Raw genomic sequence first — 19,509 nt, 5'->3', positions numbered from 1 at the left:
TTTCAGCTCCGCGAAAAGCGAAGAATCAAAACCGCATTACGATTTATGGAAAAAATGTGTCGAACAACTATTTTAACAAATAATTAATTATTAAAACAATCAAAAATATTTTCAAAGTCTAAAATCCTCTTTGCGGCAAAATTAAATAAAATTCCATCCAGAAAACATCACTCACCTCATTTGGTGAATTGCCAGTCACAAAAATCGCTCTGCGAGGAAGCGAAGAATCAAAACCGCATTGCGATTTATGGAAAAAATGTGTCGAACAACTATTTTAACAAATAACTAATTATTAAAACAATCAAACATATTTTCAAAGTCTAAAATCCTCTTTGCGAGGTAAATTAAATAAAATTCCATCCAGAAAACATCACTCACCTCATTGGTGAATTGCCAGTCACAAAAATCGCTCTGCGGGAAGCGAAGAATCAAAACCGCATTGCGATTTATGGAAAAAATGTGTCGAACAACTATTTTAACAAATAATTAATTATAAAAACAATCAAAATATTTTCAAGTCTAAAATCCTCTTTGCGGGCAAATTAAATAAAATTCCATCCAGAAAACATCACTCACCTCATTTGGTGAATTGCCAGTCACAAAAATCGTTTGTTCAGCTCCGCGAGAAGCGAAGAATCAAAACCGCATTGCGATTTATGGAAAAAATGTGTCGAACAACTATTTTAACAAATAATTAATTGTTAAAACAATCAAAAATATTTTAAGTCTAAAATCCTCAGAAAAAATTAAATAAAATTCATCCAGAAAACATCACTCACCTCATTTGGTGAATTGCCAGTCACAAAAATCGCTCTGCGGAAGCGAAGAATCAAAACCGCATTGCGATTTATGGAAAAAATGTGTCGAACAACTATTTTAACAAATAATTAATTATTAAAAACAATCAAAAATATTTTCAAAGTCTAAAATCCTCTTTGCGAGGCAAAATTAAATAAAATTCCATCCAGAAAACATCACTCACCTCATTTGGTGAATTGCCAGTCACAAAAATCGTTTGTTCAGCTCCGCGGGAAGCGAAGAATCAAAACCGCATTGCGATTTATGGAAAAAATGTGTCGAACAACTATTTTAACAAATAATTAATTATTAAAAACAATCAAAAATATTTTCAAAGTCTAAAATCCTCTTTGCAGGGCAAAATTAAATAAAATTCCATCCAGAAAACATCACTCACCTCATTTGGTGAATTGCCAGTCACAAAAATCGCTCCGCGGGAAGCGAAGAATCAAAACCGCATTGCGATTTATGGAAAAAATGTGTCGAACAACTATTTTAACAAATAATTAATTATTAAAAACAATCAAAAATATTTTCAAAGTCTAAAATCCTCTTTGCGGGGCAGAATTAAATAAAATTCCATCCAGAAAACATCACTCACCTCATTTGGTGAATTGCCAGTCACAAAAATCGTTTGTTCAGCTCCGCGGGAAGCGAAGAATCAAAACCGCATTGCGATTTATGGAAAAAATGTGTCGAACAACTATTTTAACAAATAATTAATTATTAAAAACAATCAAAAATATTTTCAAAGTCTAAAATCCTCTTTGCGAGGCAAAATTAAATAAAATTCCATCCAGAAAACATCACTCACCTCATTTGGTGAATTGCCAGTCACAAAAATCGTTTGTTCAGCTCCGCGGGAAGCGAAGAATCAAAACCGCATTGCGATTTATGGAAAAAATGTGTCGAACAACTATTTTAACAAATAATTAATTATTAAAAACAATCAAAAATATTTTCAAAGTCTAAAATCCTCTTTGCGAGGCAAATTTAAATAAAATTCCATCCAGAAAACAACACTCACCTCATTTGGTGAATTGCCAGTCACAAAAATCGTTTGTTCAGCTCCGCGGGAAGCGAAGAATCAAAACCGCATTGCGATTTATGGAAAAAATGTGTCGAACAACTATTTTAACAAATAATTAATTATTGAAAACAATCAAAAATATTTTCAAAGTCTAAAATCCTCTTTGCGGGCAGAATTAAATAAAATTCCATCCAGAAAACATCACTCACCTCATTTGGTGAATTGCCAGTCACAAAATCGCTCCGCGGGAAGCGAAAAATCAAAACCGCATTGCGATTTATGGAAAAAATGTGTCGAACAACTATTTTAACAAATAATTAATTATTGAAAACAATCAAAAATATTTTCAAAGTCTAAATTCCCCTTTGCGGGGCAAAATTAAATAAAATTCCATCCAGAAAACATCACTCACCTCATTTGGTGAATTGCCAGTCACAAAAATCGTCTGTTCAGCTCCGCGGGAAGCGAAGAATCAAAACCGCATTACGATTTATGGAAAAAATGTGTCGAACAACTATTTTAACAAATAATTAATTATTACAAACAATCAAAAATATTTTCAAAGTCTAAAATCCTCTTTGCGAGGCAAAATTAAATAAAATTCCATCCAGAAAACATCACTCACCTCATTTGGTGAATTGCCAGTCACAAAAATCGTTTGTTCAGCTCCGCGGGAAGCGAAGAATCAAAACCGCATTGCGATTTATGGAAAAAATGTGTCGAACAACTATTTTAACAAATAATTAATTATTACAAACAATCAAAAATATTTTCAAAGTCTAAAATCCTCTTTGCGAGGCAAAATTAAATAAAATTCCATCCAGAAAACATCACTCACCTCATTTGGTGAATTGCCAGTCACAAAACCTGAGTAGGAAAAGTAGGAAGACCGTTTTCCCCCAAAATAAAATAATCTACCGCAAACCAACGGCGACCACTTCATCGCGTTCTTGTTAAACGCTTCTCAACGAGTCCGGTCGGTGTAGTGAGCTAGGGCGTGCACCAGAGTTTTACTTTTGGCCGGTGTGTACCCCGTGGGTTCGAATCTTGTTCTCTCCCGCTCGCGCTCTCTGAGCTGATTTGTTTTTTTTCTCTCTGCGCGTTGTCGAGCAATCTTCCGGCCGGAAGGTGCTCGACTTGGGTTCCGAGCAATCTTCCGGCCGCTCGACTTTTGCGGCTTTTCTGGACCTGATTTGAGGTCGGCGGAATCTTTGCATGCTGGACGCGATTCACAAAGGGAATTTTATTTCCGAAGATGACATTCGAAGCACGATGAAAAATGCTTTCGAATGAAGTATAATAGTTCTGGGTTTTTTAGCCGGATGCGCGAACCAGCATGTAATAATGCATTGGTATCGTCGAAACTAGCAGTTTAGTGCAGATATACTAAGCTACTAAGCTTAATAATTCGTCGAGATATGTATCTTAGCGGATTGGGTTTTGAAAGAGCTTTACAAAAATGTGCAACATGCCGAAATTTTGGTTAATTTTGGCCTCGTTTTAGTCGATTTGAAGGCGGCTGAATTCAAACAGTTTTCCTAAAATGGCTGTAACTTTGGCAAATTTCAATGGATTTTTGTCCCGTTTCAGCCGGGGATGGAGGACATTTCAGATTACCTAGTTATGCAAAAATGAAGCAATTTTGAAAAATTTTCATTGTTCTTTTGTTTTTTGGTTTTAGGTTTGCAAATCGTTTTTCGTGGAAGATTTTCAATAGCGACTTATCGGAAGCTTAGAGGGATCGAATGCGACCGGAAGTGTCCAAATCCGTTCAGCCATTTCCGAGAAATCGCAGTGACATTTTTTGGCCAATTTTCAAGTGATTTTATATGCCATTCCTCGGAGAGGAATCCAAAAATCGCTCCGCGGGAAGCGAAGAACCAAAACCGCATTGCCATTTATGGAAAAAATGTATCAAACAATTATTTTAACAAATAATTAATTATTAACAACAATCAAACATATTTTCAAAGTCTAAAATCCTCTTTGCGAGGCAAAATTAAATAAAATTGCATCCAGAAAACATCACTCACCTCATTTGGTGAATTGCCAGTCACAAAAATCGTTTGGAATTTGAACTATGGAATATGAACAAAAACCAAAATTGAATCAGGTGGGGATTCAAACTCACACCTTTGATTTAGTTGTTTGGGACGCAAAGCAGTCGGCTACTAGAAGGAATATTATTATGTTATCTATCTTCTCATATTAAATACGCGCTGATCCCTGATTTGCCTGACGGGATTGGAAGTCTAAATATAGATCGAGTTTCCTTCAGTTGTTTCCTTCTATGTTTAGGCGGGGCCGACAAATGCCCAGCGACCTCGGAATTGGACCGCAAGGAGCTCTGTCATTCTGAAACGGGTAGCAGGAAGCAGCGCGAGGACTATCACCACCTAATACCCGGACTGAGATAAGTTGTATCAGCATTCGGCATATACAAAGTATTTTTACAAATAATCAATTATTAACAGCAATAGAAAATATTTTCAAAGTCTAGAATCTTCTTTACGTGGCAAAATTCAATGAAATTCCACAAAAGGTAGATTTTTGTGTCCTTTGTTATTTTTGAAAAAATATTTTCTCTTTAGCAGGTATAGAAATAAATCAACACTATTTTAAAACTTTTTTTATTACTCAAGGATATGGCAAGACTAAGATATATTAAACCCGCATCGGTTACGGCCGACCATCGAAATGCAATCATACCCGGCCTATAAATAAACTCCGTTAAGGTCGTCCCATGACCGAGGCAGTTTCCTAAAAGCTCGATTGAATCTGCATGATTTGTCTGTTCGCCTCCTCGTTCTGGTGCGGAAACTTAATCTTTCAATCCAGACGGCCGAATCCGTGCAAAGCCGGACCGAGAATTTCCACGTGGTTCATGTTGACGATGACTTTGATGGCGAAGATCGAGCTGAACACATCCTGTTGGTTGAGCAGCTCATCATGATTCGCCACACAACGCAATCGCTGATCTTTTCCGAGTCGAAACTTTAATACCTGAAATCATCCAACGTTGTTCAAAACTTGTATTAACAAACACTATTCCAGCTCTTACCGATACCTTTGCTAAAGACGATCGCTGGGACAAGTAGCTGTGGCACCATCACCAATTAACACCAGCATCTGCTTCCGGGAGGTCCATTTACAGATTCTTGGGTTTGTGCGTCATCGTACGACGGCTTCGATCAGCTTCCTTTTGCCACCTCAATCGCCTTTACCCTGATGTTGTACTTTTTCGGAAATATCGGCCGACTTTTCCGGACCAATTTTGATTAATTGGCAGGTTCCATGAAGACACGGCGCAATTAGAATGTTGGCCCAGTACAAAAATATCAGAAAACTGCTCCCAAAAGTTTTGCTAGACGAATATAGATGGCGTGCACAACAGTGGACCTAGTTTCCAAATTACCCCCACCAAATGGAAGCGAGGACAAAAACCATTAGCCCCAATTTTTAGTTCCCGGATTGGCCGCTAGGTGGCGCAAAATCATTTTTTGTGACTGGGAAATTTCACCCTAGTTTCAGACCAGTTTCAATCGTACATTTAATCGACAGCTCATCCTCAGGCTGGATTTTCTGGAGTAGAGTTTCTAAAAGAAAAAACTGAGTGTGTCCTCTGCTCTCATTTGCTTTAAATTTTGCTGATACAACAAACTTGAAAAAGATGTTGCCTTTGGAGTCCATCAGTGCCAGATTTGAAGTCACGGGAACGTCTTTTTGCGGATTCATAGTAGAGTGCATTTTAAGGAACAACGAGCAGTACCGATCTACCGTACACGATTTAGGATAAAACCGTAATTCCCAACGAATTTTCTCTTTTGAGTCGCTGGGAAAAACAGGTGAACATTGCACTCCTTTTACATTTGCCAGCCATGTGGAGAGTTGGCTGATCCTCCAGGTGAAATCGTACTGTTTTCTTTTAATCGAAGTGTTGTATTTTTCTTGGAAAACACAAATTTGCTCGTTCTTGTCGGACATGACGTTCGGAAGATCTGGAATTTTTTTCAGGTACACTGTTAAACAGCATTACACTTTTTTCAGTTCACTTTTACACACTTGTATGGGATTTTTCAGTTCAAGTATGATTACACACTTTCGTGTAATCATACTTAAACTGAAAAATCCCGTACAAGTGTGTAAAAGTGAACTGAACAGTGTGTAATGTTGATTATCAGTGTAGTAATTATATGGATTAGTAATGGTTGAACCATGTAGAAAAAATACTTACAAATTTAATTTAAAAATTTTAAAAACTGTTTTACATCCGCTTCCACTGTTTTTTGACCAAAATTTTGATATAAAATTAATTACAAACAAAAATTTACAAAATAAACTGGCAAAACAAAACCCAGTGGTGCCATATCTGCCCTTACCAAATCATGATTTTTTGAGTTCCAAATCCCACTTTTCATACGAATTTTTCAGTTCAACCCTTTTAACCATTTTTAGGGTTGTAGTACCTGAACTCAAAAAATCGTACACGCAAAATCCAGATAACACAGATCTGTGTAAAAAGTTACACAGATTGTTGTTCAGTTCCAGCTTTTACAATCTGGGTAATTTATAATATATTATTTAAATACACAGATTTTTGAAGAGCCGTTCTTCCAAATCTGTGTAAAAAACAGTTGTCAGTTTTTAGCAGGCGGCATTGGAGGTATTTGAGAACTTTGTGAGTTTAATTTCTTTAAATACGTATTTGCTTTATTCATCATTAGTGTACTTTTTCAGACTTTGCCCAACTTCCAAACTTCTCCAGTACCCGATGACACGATTGTTTGTGGAACCTGGTAAGAGTTTATCTAGAAGATCTGAAAACTTAACCTAACTTTGTTTTTTTTCGTTTGTTAGTGGTCCGGCAAGGTTCTCTTGGAACGATATTCTCCATTGGTACAGGTTCCGCAAGGCTTGGTGTGGCACTTCACGACGTCATCCCAGTTTCATGGTTTTCATGTTGTTTGCCGTCGACATCGGGAGAACCCCAAAATTACGATGATTGCTAGGTGGAATAACCGGCAGTGCAAAAACCACATAAAAATATCAAATATGGCCATCAATTACTTTAAGCATATTTATTAGGTTAATAAACGTAAATTAATCTTGTTTTCTTTCCAAAATCGATTTAAAATCGTGTTTTTGGTTCTCTAACAAACAAAAAAAAATCTGGGGAAAAAATTACCCAGATCTGTGTAAAATTTTACACAGATTGCTGGTTGGAAATTTACACAGATTTGACAGACAACGCCTGAACACAGATCTGTGTACAAGGCTTTTACACAGATTCTGTGTATTCCAGGTTTTGGGCGATCTGTGTCAAATTTTACACAGATCTGTGTTATCTGGATTTTGCGTGTATGAAAAGTGGGATTTGGAACTCAAAAAATCATGATTTTTGGTAAGGGTGTATGCAAGGAATCCTTGAAGGAATCTGTACACTCAAAATCAGAACTATCCCTGAAAAGGGTAGTTTATACACCCTTACCAAAAATCAAGATTTTTTGAGTTCCAAATCCAAATCCAAATCCCACTTTTCATACGAATTTTTCAGTTCAACCCAAACTGGTGGCAAGCTTGTCAAAAAGTGAACCTCGCTTTTGACAGTCCATATAGGGTGAACGCTCCATAAACTGGTTGCACAAAATAGGGTATACAGGCCATTTATGAGTAAATTCGAAAATAAGTTTATTTAATATTTAGATTTGTAATTTGAAATTGTTATTTATTGTCTAGTTAATTTTTTTGTTAAGATCGAGCCATGCGGCAACGCTTCCGACTCGTAAATGGGAGTTCAGAACCCGGTGCGGACCAACGTGGGACCAACATAGCAGGTTATCGTTTCCCTTCTGGATTCGATTTCTAAGTAAAGGAAAAGTAGTATATCGTCACAAGCTGGACATTATCTTCTTGGAATATTGACATTTAACACTAAAATATGTGTATAAGCTAACATTAAAAAATGTGAACGATTGACTTCGTCCTCAAAAGGCTGGATAATATTTTATTTTTTCTAGTTATTTATTTTTGTGACAAAAAATGTTGAAAACTATTCATCAAAAACAAAATTTAAAATAATCTTTCACAAAAAAAAACTTTTTTTCAATTGCACATTTGCTGGCTCTTTTACCCTATATTTAGCGTCAGAGGGGTAAAGCGACCAAATAGCGGGGTCCACGGTCCAACAAATGTGAGTATCGCGGCCCATACATACAATTTGACAATCTTGCCATCAGGCTGGTTCAACCCATATAACAATTTTCATGGTTGTAGTAAAGGTACTACAACCATAAAAATGGTTATATGGGTTGAACTGAAAAATTCGTATGAAAAGTGGGATTTGGAACACAAAAAATCATGATTTTCGGTAAGAGTGTACCCTTTTCCCCCAAAAATAGGATATACACTCAACCACTTGGTCACTTTTTCGTTTGACACTTTTTTAGTTTGTACCCTGTTGGTTGGTCAAAGTAAAATTAAAAACAAAAAGTGACGAACTGTCAAAAAAATCGAAAAAATGAACTTCTTCATTTGACCTCCTAGAAGGCTTTCTAGGCCCATTGACAAAATATAATTTAACCGAAAAATGACGAACTTCTCGTCACAGTGTCCTGATGAAAACAATGATCGAGCTCGAGTTGTCACAGCCCTGCGAAGTATGTTGGCTGACATATCGGGCGGCAGTAAAAAAATCAAGCTGGAGGTCGCCTGACAAATAAAATTATGCTAGAAAGAGAAACTCTCAAAATCAGAAGTACCCTTCAAAAAATGTACTTTATCTGTCATCCTAAGGAAAACAAACCCTTTTTGAGGGTTACTTCCACCCTTTTTTCAAGTTTACCGGTAGTAACCCTTTGCAAAAGGGTGACGACGGGTAAACTTGAAAAAAGGGTGGAAGTAACCCTCAAAAAGGGTTTTTTTCCTTGGGATGACAGATATAGGGGTACTTCTGATTTTGAGTGAAGGAAATCTGATGCAAACAGCTGTAATGTAAACATACTTTGAATGTGTTGGTAAATTTCTGACTAGAAAGCCTTATGGGACGTCGTTTGGACATCTCCAATCTACCTGAGAATTTCAAGGATTGTTTGTACATATACAACTAGCATAGCGTTCTCAGTCTTAGATGGTAGTCTCAAATGTCCCCTTCAAACTGCAGGTCGAACCGAGTTGATATCTGGATGGAACCGAGGATGGAACATTTTTTTATTTGCGTTTGAAAAATTGTGCAATTTTTACACTAAAATGACAATGACTCCCTTTAGATTTAACCAATTGGGATGCTGCACCCTGCATTTTGTTGCATTTTTCAAGCCCTTTTAAATGCATTTTGAATTTAATGAAATTTTGCCTAAGTTACATCATTTTAATTTTTTTGACGTTTTTGAACCTTCAAACATTGTGTCCCGATTTGCCTCACTTCCCGTTGATTTAGAGTGCTCATATTTTGGCTAGAAGCTAGTTTTATATGTACAAAAAATCCCTGGAAATTTCAGACAGATTGGTGAGGTCGATGCGAGATGGGTATGCTTTGCTCGTGGACTCGCTCTTAAAAGACTGCTAGGGGATCAATGCGACTGAATTTAGGCATAATTAGAAATAAGTATCCAGATTTCTAATCATGACGTTTACCCTTTTCTGAGTAAGTTCTCGTTTGCCGAAATTCGTATTTATCGCGTTCTGCACCACCCTCAAACATTAAAAAAAATCCTTGAACTGGCAACCCTTCCGAAAATTCTTTTGTCACCTCGTTGTTTTGACATTTCTCGGCATATGTTTTTATTTTCCTTGCGTGAACCTCGCCGCAAGTTCCGTTCCCCAACCGGCACGGCGTTCGCCTCGCGGAAACCGCTACTAACTAATTAGCCCAAGCGCTTACGGTTCCAGGTTCTAGATTTAATTCCGTTCGCACGCGTGCAACTTCAACCCCAATGACCAGTCGCAATGGGTGCCTTCAAGACGTCGTTCTTCCGCGAGCTGCTGCAGCAGAATGTGGCCGTTTACGGGCAGCTTTTGCTGGCATGCCGAGATGGAGCGCGATTCCGTGGGAATTTTGAACGCTTGGAGGAAGCTGCGCTGGAGGCTGCGATTTATCTTTTGGTTTTGAGAGGTCAAAAGAGTGAGGATGTTCCTGGCATTGAGTGGATGAGTGGGAAGATGCTGCTTGGGTTGGTAGAGGACCAGCATTTGCGGTTGCAGAAGGAGGATGTTCGGTTGGGGCTGGTGCTGAACGTGGTTGGGTTGCTGGTGCTTCAGGAGGGAGATTGGCGAACGGTTGGATACTTTGTGGATCGGTTCCAGCGGGATTTCTTTGAGCTTCCGGTGTTTTACGAAGTTTTGAGGGTGATGCTGCTGGCTTCGTTGGAAAAGGATGCTCTTAGGGTGGGGTTTGAGCGGTTTGACGTGGATAGATTGGTTGGGAATCTTCACTCGGAATCGCACCAAATTCAGCTCAAGTCGTTGGCCTGCCTGCAGCTGTTGAGCAACTTTCGTCCTGAGGTTTGCGAAAGTTGGGTTGAGGCGATTGTCCGCGATGATGGACGGATTTCCCAGGAACATCGCAGCTTTATGCTGTGTCACGTTGTTGAAACTGGTGCTAGACGGGAGGACCTGCGGGAAACGATGGTCAAAGTAGTTGCCTCCGAGGACGTTTGGCTTCTAATCAATGAATGCTGCGAATCGCCGGACCAGCTTGTGAGAAAGCAAGCACTTTCCGTTATTAAAAGCTTGATTGCTTACCAAGTGGACAAGAAATCGACGGTCGAGTCCTGGCAAAGTTTTGTGACCATCGTGGAAGCTTTGGGCGAATCCCAGACCCATCTGGTCTTGCCAGCGTTGCCATTTGTTGGAAAGATGGACCAATTGAAGCCGGAATGGAAGAATTCCGCACTCAAATTAATCTTGAGACACGAAAATAACGCCGTTTCCGGTTGGGGAATCAACTACATCCTGAAGCAAGACAGTTTTAACGACAAGAGACAGTCGCTGGAGCGATTGTTCCTCAATTCTCTAAACAGAACCCAACTCTTTCAAGAATCAAACAGCACAAATCAGCTTCTATCAAATTACTACAAATCACCAGAAGCGACCACATTCCTCTTGGAAAACTTCAAAAACGTTCCGTGGGGATCGGTTCCCTTCGCCAGCTTCCTGGAAGTCATCGGACAACTCCTACAAAACCATCCAACCATCCAAAATCTAGAAGAAATCCTCTCCTCCCTTGTCGACCAGTGCTCAACCGTAAAAAACCTCAACCTTCGCAGCTTAACCGCCCTCAATCTCTCCAACACGATCATCCAACTAACCCTCACAACGTCAACAAACCCACCCCCGCTGGACCGCATCCTGCTCCAGCTGGAAAGCCTCGCGAAGCTAAACGCGTCCGTCAAACTTCCGGAGCTAAGCAACTGGGACGAGTTTCAGCAGCGCGTGGACGGGCTCTGTTTTGAGCGGTTACTGGCGCGAGTCAGAGCCAGGAAGGACGGAGCGGAGCTGGAGGTGCTCGCGCGGGACGTTTTCGTGCCGTTTATGAGGAACGAGCGGACGTCGACGGAGCGCCGGTTCGGGCAGATACTGGACATGGACGTGATGTTGGCGGTGAGGTGAGTAAGCAAAATAAGATTTTTTTTTCACTCGATTTTCTCGGCATTGGCTGAACGGATTTGGTCCGAGTTTGTTCCATTCGGTCCGGTTTGAGGTCTAACAGGTCTGTTTAAAAAATCGTAATGATTGGTGAAGTCCTTCAAAAGTTCTGCTCAAAAAACTAATTCGGTTTTTTAAGTTTTTAAAGTTTTTAAAGTTTTTAAAATTTTTAAAGTTTTTAAAGTTTTTAAAGTTTTTAAAGTTTTTAAAGTTTTTAAAGTTTTTAAAGTTTTTAAAGTTTTTAAAGTTTTTTAAGTTTTTAAAGTTTTTTAAGTTTTTAAGTTTTTTAAGTTTTTTAAGTTTTTTATGTTTTTTAAGTTTTTAAGTTTTTTAAGTTTTTTAAGTTTTTTAAGCTATTTAAAGTTTTTTAAGTTTTGAAGTTTTTGAAATTTTTAAAGTTTTTGTGTTTTTAAAAGATTTTATGTTTTGAAGTTTTTAAGCTTTTATTAAGAAAATTAAAAAAATTATGAAATTCAAGAAATTCAAGAAATTCAAGAAATTCAAGAAATTCAAGAAATTCAAGAAATTCAAGAAATTCAAGAAATTCAAGAAATTCAAGAAATTCAAGAAATTTAAGAAATTCAAGAAATTCAAGAAATTCAAGAAATTCAAGATATTCAAAAAATTCAAGATATTCAAGAAATTTAAAAAAATTAAGAAATTTAAGAAAATTAAGAAATTTAAGAAATTTAAGAAATTTAAGAAATTTAAGAAATTTAAGAAATTTAAGAAATTTAAGAAATTTAAGAAATTTAAGAAATTTAAGAAATTTAAGAAATTTAAGAAATTTAAGAAATTTAAGAAATTTAAGAAATTTAAGAAATTTAAGAAATTTAAGAAATTTAAGAAATTTAAGAAATTTAAGAAATTTAAGAAATTTAAGAAATTTAAGAAATTTAAGAAATTTAAGAAATTAAAGAAATTAAAGAAATTAATGAAATTAAAGAAATTAAAGAAATTAAAGAAATTTAAGAAATTTAAGAAATTTAAGAAATTTAAGAAATTTAAAAAATTTAAGAAATTTAAGAAATTTAAGAAATTTAAGAAATTTAAGAAATTTAAGAAATTTAAGAAATTTAAGAAATTTAAAAATTTAAAAATTTAATTTAAGAAATTTAAGAAATTTAAGAAATTTAAAATTTAAAAATTTAAGAAATTTAAGAAATTTAAGAAATTTAAGAAATTTAAGAAATTTAAGAAATTTAAGAAATTTAAGAAATTTAAGAAATTTAAGAAATTTAAAAATTTAAAAATTTAAGAAATTTAAAAATTTAAGAAATTTAAGAAATTTAAGAAATTTAAAAATTTAAGAAATTTAAGAAATTTAAGAAATTTAAGAATTTAAGAAATTTAAGAAATTTAAGAAATTTAAGAAATTTAAGATTTAAGAAATTTAAGAAATTTAAGAAATTTAAGAAATTTAAGAAATTTAAGAAATTTAAGAAATTTAAGAAATTTAAGAAATTTAAAATTTAAGAAATTTAAATTTAAGAAATTTAAGAAATTTAAGAAATTTAAGAAATTTAAGAAATTTAAGAAATTTAAGAAATTTAAGAAATTTAAGAAATTTAAGAAATTTAAGAAATTAAGAAATTTAAGAAATTTAAGAAATTTAAAATTTAAAAATTTAAATTTAAATTTAAGAAATTTAAGAATTTAAGAAATTTAAGAAATTTAAGAAATTTAAGAAATTTAAAAATTTAAGAAATTTAAATTTAAAAATTAAGAAATTTAAGAAATTTAAGAAATTTAAGAAATTTAAGAAATTTAAGAAATTTAAGAAATTTAAGAAATTTAAGAAATTTAAGAAATTTAAGAAATTTAAGAAATTTAAGAAATTTTAGAAATTTTAGAAATTTTAGAAATTTTAGAAATTTTAGAAATTTTAGAAATTTTAGAAATTTTAGAAATTTAAAAAATTTGAGAAATTTAAGAAATTTAAAAAATTTAAAAAATTTAAGAAATTTAAGAAATTTAAGAAATTTAAGAAATTTAAGAAATTTAAGAAATTTAAGATTTAAGAAATTTAAGAAATTTAAGAAATTTAAGAAATTTAAGAAATTTAAGAAATTTAAGAAATTTAAGAAATTTAAGAAATTTAAGAAATTTAAGAAATTTAAGAAATTTAAGAAATTTAAGAAATTTAAGAAATTTAAGAAATTTAAAAATTAAAGAAATTTAAAAATTAAAGAAATTTAAAAATTAAAGAAATTTAAGAAATTTAAGAAATTTAAAATTTAAGAAATTTAAGAAATTTAAGAAATTTAAGAAATTTAAGAAGTTTAAGAAGTTTAAGAATTATAAGTTTTCAAGTATTACATTTTTCAATTTTTCAAGTTTTTAAGTTTTCAAGCATTCAATTTTTAAATTTTCCAATTTTTCAATTTTTCATTTTTTCAAGTTTTCAAGTTTAATTTTTTTATTGTTACCTTATAGATTTGGTTGTACCTACGTATTTTATTTAGTTTGAATTAAACCAAAAAAAAAACAAAATCTAATTTTTCAATTCTCCATTTCAGACTCCTCCAACACGGCAATCTTTCGTTCAGCGAGATCGACCTGAAAGCCAAACTAACCAACCTGCTGCTGACATTCAACGACGATGACTCCAAGGCCACCCTCCAATCGGTGGAAATCTACCAACAATTGACCACCAACCCAAACCTCATCCCCCTACTCGACGAAGCCCTGCCAAAGTTGGTGCTGCTGTTCCACAAACGGTTGAACCGTTTGAACTACGAGTCACTGCCGATCGCCGTCACCACCCAGTTGGTGCGGCTGTTTTAAGCTGGGACGAACGGACATGGTCGATCTGTTCCTGGGGATCTTTTCGCTGGAAGATTTGGTCGCAACGATTCGAGGTTGCAACGAGGACAAGTCACTTCACGAAGTGGTGTTCAACGCGTTGAGCGAAGTGCTTGTTCAGAGATTGAAGAGTGAAACCGTCAACGAAGCGATTAAAACGAAAATCTGTCAAGACTTTCCCAAACTGATTGATTTGGGAAGCGTTCAAGTGCTTTACAATGCGCTGGAGACTTTGACAATTCTTCTAGCTCAACCAGGCACATTGAAGGAGGAAACGTTCGACGCATTCCGGGAGGTGATCAACCGATGCTACCGGGAAATCCTGATCTACCGTAAGTCGGACCACTTTATGAAGTTGATGGACAGGTTCGTCCGGGCTTTGGTGGCTCCCGTGAGGAAAGGGGACACCGAAGAAAATCAGAACAATGCTTGGTTGAAGGAGGTCGTAAACGAGTACTGTGGGATGTTTTTGGACCAAGCGGTGACAATTGGAGGGTTGGCGAATTTGTTGTTCGAAAAGCTGCTACAACTGCCTGTGGCGGCACTGTTGGATTGGAATCCGTTTGCGAGGATCTTGCTGGTGGGTTTGCTGCTTGGGGAGGGACAGAAAAGGGAGCAGAGGTGGGTTGTTGAGTTGGGATTGACCTTTGACGAGTTGTTAAACTGTTGCCTTCGTCTTATTTTTTCAGGATTGAAGATGAGTTCTGCGCTGCAAAGGCATTTACGACGTAAGTATGGAATTTCGAAGCATAAATCGGAGTGTTTGGTTCGGTATGTCCACGCATCCTCCCTCCCCTGTAGATTCTGTGAAGTGTGATCCGCTCTCAGAATCCTTTCTGCGGTAAACATAACGCAGTTGGGCTGGCCGCTTTATTTTTTCGTAATTAGAAAAATACAAAAAAAAAACAAAATTTAAAAAATTTCAAAACAAAAACTTAACATCTCAAAATCTTAAAAATAAAAAAAATAAAAACTTCAAAATTTAAAAACTCAATGAATTAAAAACTTCAAAACTTAAAAAAATCTTGAAATTCTTATTTTTTAAATAAAATTTTTGAATCTGTATAAACAAAATTCATTAAATTTATTATTTTTTTATATTTGGTAAATTTGGTAAATTTCTTAAGTTTCTTAAATTTCTTATTTTTTTCAAATTTCTTAACATTTTTTAATTTTAAATTTTTTATAGTTTCCTAAATAAAAAAAAAATCTTTTTTATTTCTTAATTTGCTATTTTTTTTATTCCTTAAATTATTTAAATTTTTTTTACTAATTTTTTACGATTTTTATAATTTCCTATATTTAAAAAAAATCTTTTTTATTTCCTAACTTTAATTTTTTTAATTGATTAAATTATTTAATTTTTTTATTTCTTATATTTCTTAAATTTCTTAAATTTCTTAAATTTCTTAAATTTCTTAAATTTCTTAAATTTCCTAAATTTCTTAAATTTCTTAAATTTCTTAAATTTCTTAAATTTCTTAAATTTCTTAAATTTCTTAAATTTCTTAAATTTCTTAAATTTCTTAAATTTCTTAAATTTCTTAAATTTCTTAAATTTCTTAAATTTCTTAAATTTCTTAAATTTCTTAAATTTCTTAAATTTCTTAAATTTCTTAAATTTCTTAAATTTCTTAAATTTCTTAAATTTCTTAAATTTCTTAAATTTCTTAAATTTCTTAAATTTCTTAAATTTCTTAAATTTCTTAAATTTCTTAAGTTTCTTAAATTTCTTAAATTTCTTAAATTTCTTAAATTTCTTAAATTTCTTAAATTTCTTAAATTTCTTAAATTTCTTAAATTTCTTAAATTTCTTAAATTTCTTAAATTTCTCAAAGTCTAAAAATTCTAAATTTTTAAAATTTTAAAATTTTAAAATTTTAAAATTTTTAAAAATTTAAAAATTTTAAAATTTTTAAAATTTTAATTTTTTTTAATTTAAAGTTTTTAAAAAATTAAAAAAAATAGAAATTTCAGAAGAATTTTAAATTCTTTAAATTTTTAATAAATTTTAAATTGCTTCATTTTTTAAAATTACATAAATTTTTAAAAAAATAATTTCTGAATTTTCAAAAACAGAATGTCAAAAACTTTTTAAGCATGAATTTGTGATATTATTTTTCACAACGATAAAGCTTATTTTCCTAAGAACAATGACTCTTTGTACGACCGCAAAGGATTTAAAATGGATTTTTAAATCAATTTTAAAAAAATCGTGGCCCTTCTTGACAGAAAGGTCCTACTTGACAGCTCGTTCCAAGGACAGCTCGGTCCATCCATCGAACAATTTTTGTATTGTCAATTTTTTTAATCAAAATGAAAAAAAAAAAAAAAGATGATCAGAAATGGTTTTTAATCGTGTTCTTTTTACCGTTGTACATAAAAATTTACATAGGACTTCAGTACCCTACTTCTTATTTTTTTTAATTTCTTGATTGTTTTATATTTTTTTATAAGTTTCTTTGCTTAAAAAAATATTTTTGTTAATTTCAAAAACTCCTAAAATAAAAGTTAAAAGTTAAAAGTTTTTAAAAATCCCCTTTTTTTGTTAAAATTCTTTCATTTATTTTTTTAACTAAATTTCAAAAATACTGTTAAATTACATGTAAACAAATGGAACTTTCTGAAAATTTAATAAGGCCGTTTCAAATATTTTTTTAAATTTTATGTACCTCGACCCTGGCCAATCCCGGGGCAAAAAAATAACAAAAAAGTATTTATTAAAAATGAAATTACAAGCCATGATATTAACATTTGTAGTGTTTAAAAATGTTTATGAATTTTACACCTGCCCAGTTGTTTTGCAATTATTAGTTTTTTAATATATCCAATTTTTTTTTATGGCGTTGTTGATTTGAATTGTACAAACAATTTGATGTTTTTGGAAAAATATGTTTTATTTGCCTCCTGCTCGTTCTATCCAATTTTGGCCATACTTTTACAAATATTTTTCTGTTTTATGGTCGTTTTGTAGTATGTATTTTATAATATTTTCTGCTTTTCAATGTCATAGTTAAAATAAACCTGAAACCTTTTCCGTCCAACAGACCCCTCTTCAGGCCACCTACCCAACTTCAATCGGACGCTCGCGTCCGCGTAATGTGCGTCCTGTTCCTGTACCGCCTCGCCTCGACCAACCATCCGGACGCCACCCTCTTTCTCCTGAAGCTCGAACGTATGCTCATCGAACGCTTCCAGCAGATCACCAAAGCCAAGGAACGCTACTACGCCGACTCGCAAACCCATCGCCACAAGCTGCGCATTGTTCAGGCGTTGTGCGTCCTGCTCAAGCTGACCGGAACTCATCCGTACCCACTGCTGGAGGTGGTTCTGTACGAGACCAATCAACCGAATATTAATTACTTGATTGAGTTGATCTTGGCGGACTCGTCGATCGACACGCTGACGATCATCAACTCGCTGCGCGCGGATAAGGTCAAGGTGTCCGGAGTTCAATCGGTCTTTGTGGTTCTTTGGCTTCGCTGCTGCAAGACCAACTATTTGGACGTGGAGTACATCAACTTCCTGCTGCCGTGGACCATGGCGCAGAACTTCTCGACGCGACTGTACGCCCAAATTACCATCGCCAAGCTGATCGAGAAGTTCTACGACAAGCCGGAGGTGGGTCCGTTTGGGAATATCCACGCCGCGATCAACAGCTACCTCAAGCAGGGCAACGTCGAGAAGAACCTGGAGAAGTGCATGAAGGACTTCCGGTTCAACCGGGTGTTTGACTACGCGAACTTGTTGACGTTGGAGAACGTGTTTCACAACATTCCTCGGGTTTCCGGGATGGCCGCGGAAGATGTGGTGGGGACGAGGGTTCTCGGGGAGTGCTTCGCTTCGTTGCAACTCGAGCGGATCAATCTGGGCGAGGCGATCGAGTTTGGTGAGCTTGCGGTGGAGAAACGGGAGAGTTTGTTTCTGAGTTCCGGCTTTGGCGGGGCGGATCACATCCAGAAGAAGATTGTGCCGTTGAAGGCGGTTGAGCCTGGGAGGGAGTTGCTGGGGGATTTGCCGGAGAGGTTGCGACTAAGGAAGGCGAAGGAGGACGGGTTGATTGTGGTGGCAAGTTTGGTGGATCGGGCGCCGAATTTGGGCGGGTTGGCGCGGAGTAGCGAAATTTTCGGCGTGCGACAGTACGTCGTGGGTTCGCTCAAGGATGTCGAGAGCAAGGAGTTTCAAGCGTTGAGGTAAGAACCATTAAAATTGAAAGAAGAATGTTCTTGAAAAAATCTAAATTTCAGTATGACCGCGGAAAAGTGGCTGAACGTGGCCGAGCTCAAGTCGTTTCAGCTGGTGGACTACCTGCGCGAGATGAAGGCAAAGGGTTACGCGATAGTCGGCGCCGAACAGACCACCGGAAGTCGACCAATTCAGCAGATTCGGTTCCCATCCCGGGCCGTTCTAGTCCTCGGGTGAGTTACATCAATTTCACCCTGCAATACAATGAAAAGGTAATGTTCTTATTTCTCCAATCGTCGCTTGGGTTAGGCACGAGAAGGAGGGCCTGCCGGCGCACATAATTTCCCAGCTGGATATTGTGGCCGAGATTCCGCAGTTTGGAGTGGTGCGGTCGCTGAACGTGCACGTTACCGGGGCCATCTTTATGTGGGAGTACGCCAGGCAGCATCTCGTCGGGGTGGAAGGTAGTTAGAGGTGGTGTAAGGTAGGTCTCATGATTGTTTCAAAGAGAGAGAGAGAGTGAAATATTTTTATAAATATTGTTTTTTTTACGCAATATTATCTTTAAGTTGAGGAGGAAAGAAAGCCTTTAAATATCTCTAGATTTTATTACAATTAAAATATACATTTTCATTTATTAACAAAACAAAGACATTTGGTTGAATCGTCGCCGAGATTTAGCTATTTGAAGTTAGCAGTTTCAAAAAACGGGTAGCAGGATATCTCAACACTTTGACCAAATCGGCTCAAAATTTTGGTTAAATTAATCCTGTGTGTATGACGAAGACCGATTTTCAATAACTTAATTTCGCAATTCGCAATTTTCAGTGTAAGAACGGGCCTTGACCGATCTTATGCACTAGGTTACCGACGAACACGCACTGCCCTTACACCTACATCTCACCCTTGCTCTGAGTCAGTACGAGCAGCACGCTAGAACAAGCTTTGAGTGTTCGTGCCAGGCATGCACACCTTTTCCGGTTACGCATTTTCAATAACTTAATTAAAAAAAAAAGATAAAAATATTTTCATATATTTTATATTAAAAA

At 35.2% G+C, this 19,509-nt stretch overlaps 1 protein-coding gene and 1 long non-coding RNA gene across 2 annotated transcripts; both read left to right on the top strand.

Moving 5' to 3' along the window:
• Positions 1–6,430: 6,430 nt before the first annotated feature.
• Positions 6,431–6,879, top strand: LOC119770631. The gene is made up of 3 exons (XR_005278922.1): positions 6,431–6,506; positions 6,566–6,624; positions 6,686–6,879. It is a non-coding gene; the product is annotated as an uncharacterized LOC119770631 (long non-coding RNA).
• A 2,720-nt stretch (positions 6,880–9,599) lies between these two features.
• LOC6044024 lies at positions 9,600–19,016 on the top strand. The gene is given in 7 exon segments (XM_038259664.1): positions 9,600–11,430; positions 13,990–14,253; positions 14,255–14,896; positions 14,965–15,003; positions 17,323–18,468; positions 18,523–18,693; positions 18,770–19,016. Coding segments are annotated over 7 exon segments (4,083 nt in total). The 5' UTR covers positions 9,600–9,772; the 3' UTR covers positions 18,933–19,016.
• The last annotated feature ends 493 nt before the right edge of the window (positions 19,017–19,509 follow it).

Source organism: Culex quinquefasciatus, chromosome 3 (genome assembly GCF_015732765.1).
Source record: "Culex quinquefasciatus strain JHB chromosome 3, VPISU_Cqui_1.0_pri_paternal, whole genome shotgun sequence".
Classification (NCBI taxonomy): domain Eukaryota; kingdom Metazoa; phylum Arthropoda; class Insecta; order Diptera; family Culicidae; genus Culex; species Culex quinquefasciatus.
Note: the sequence above shows the minus strand (reverse complement) of the source record. Positions and strands in the feature narration are given on the sequence as shown.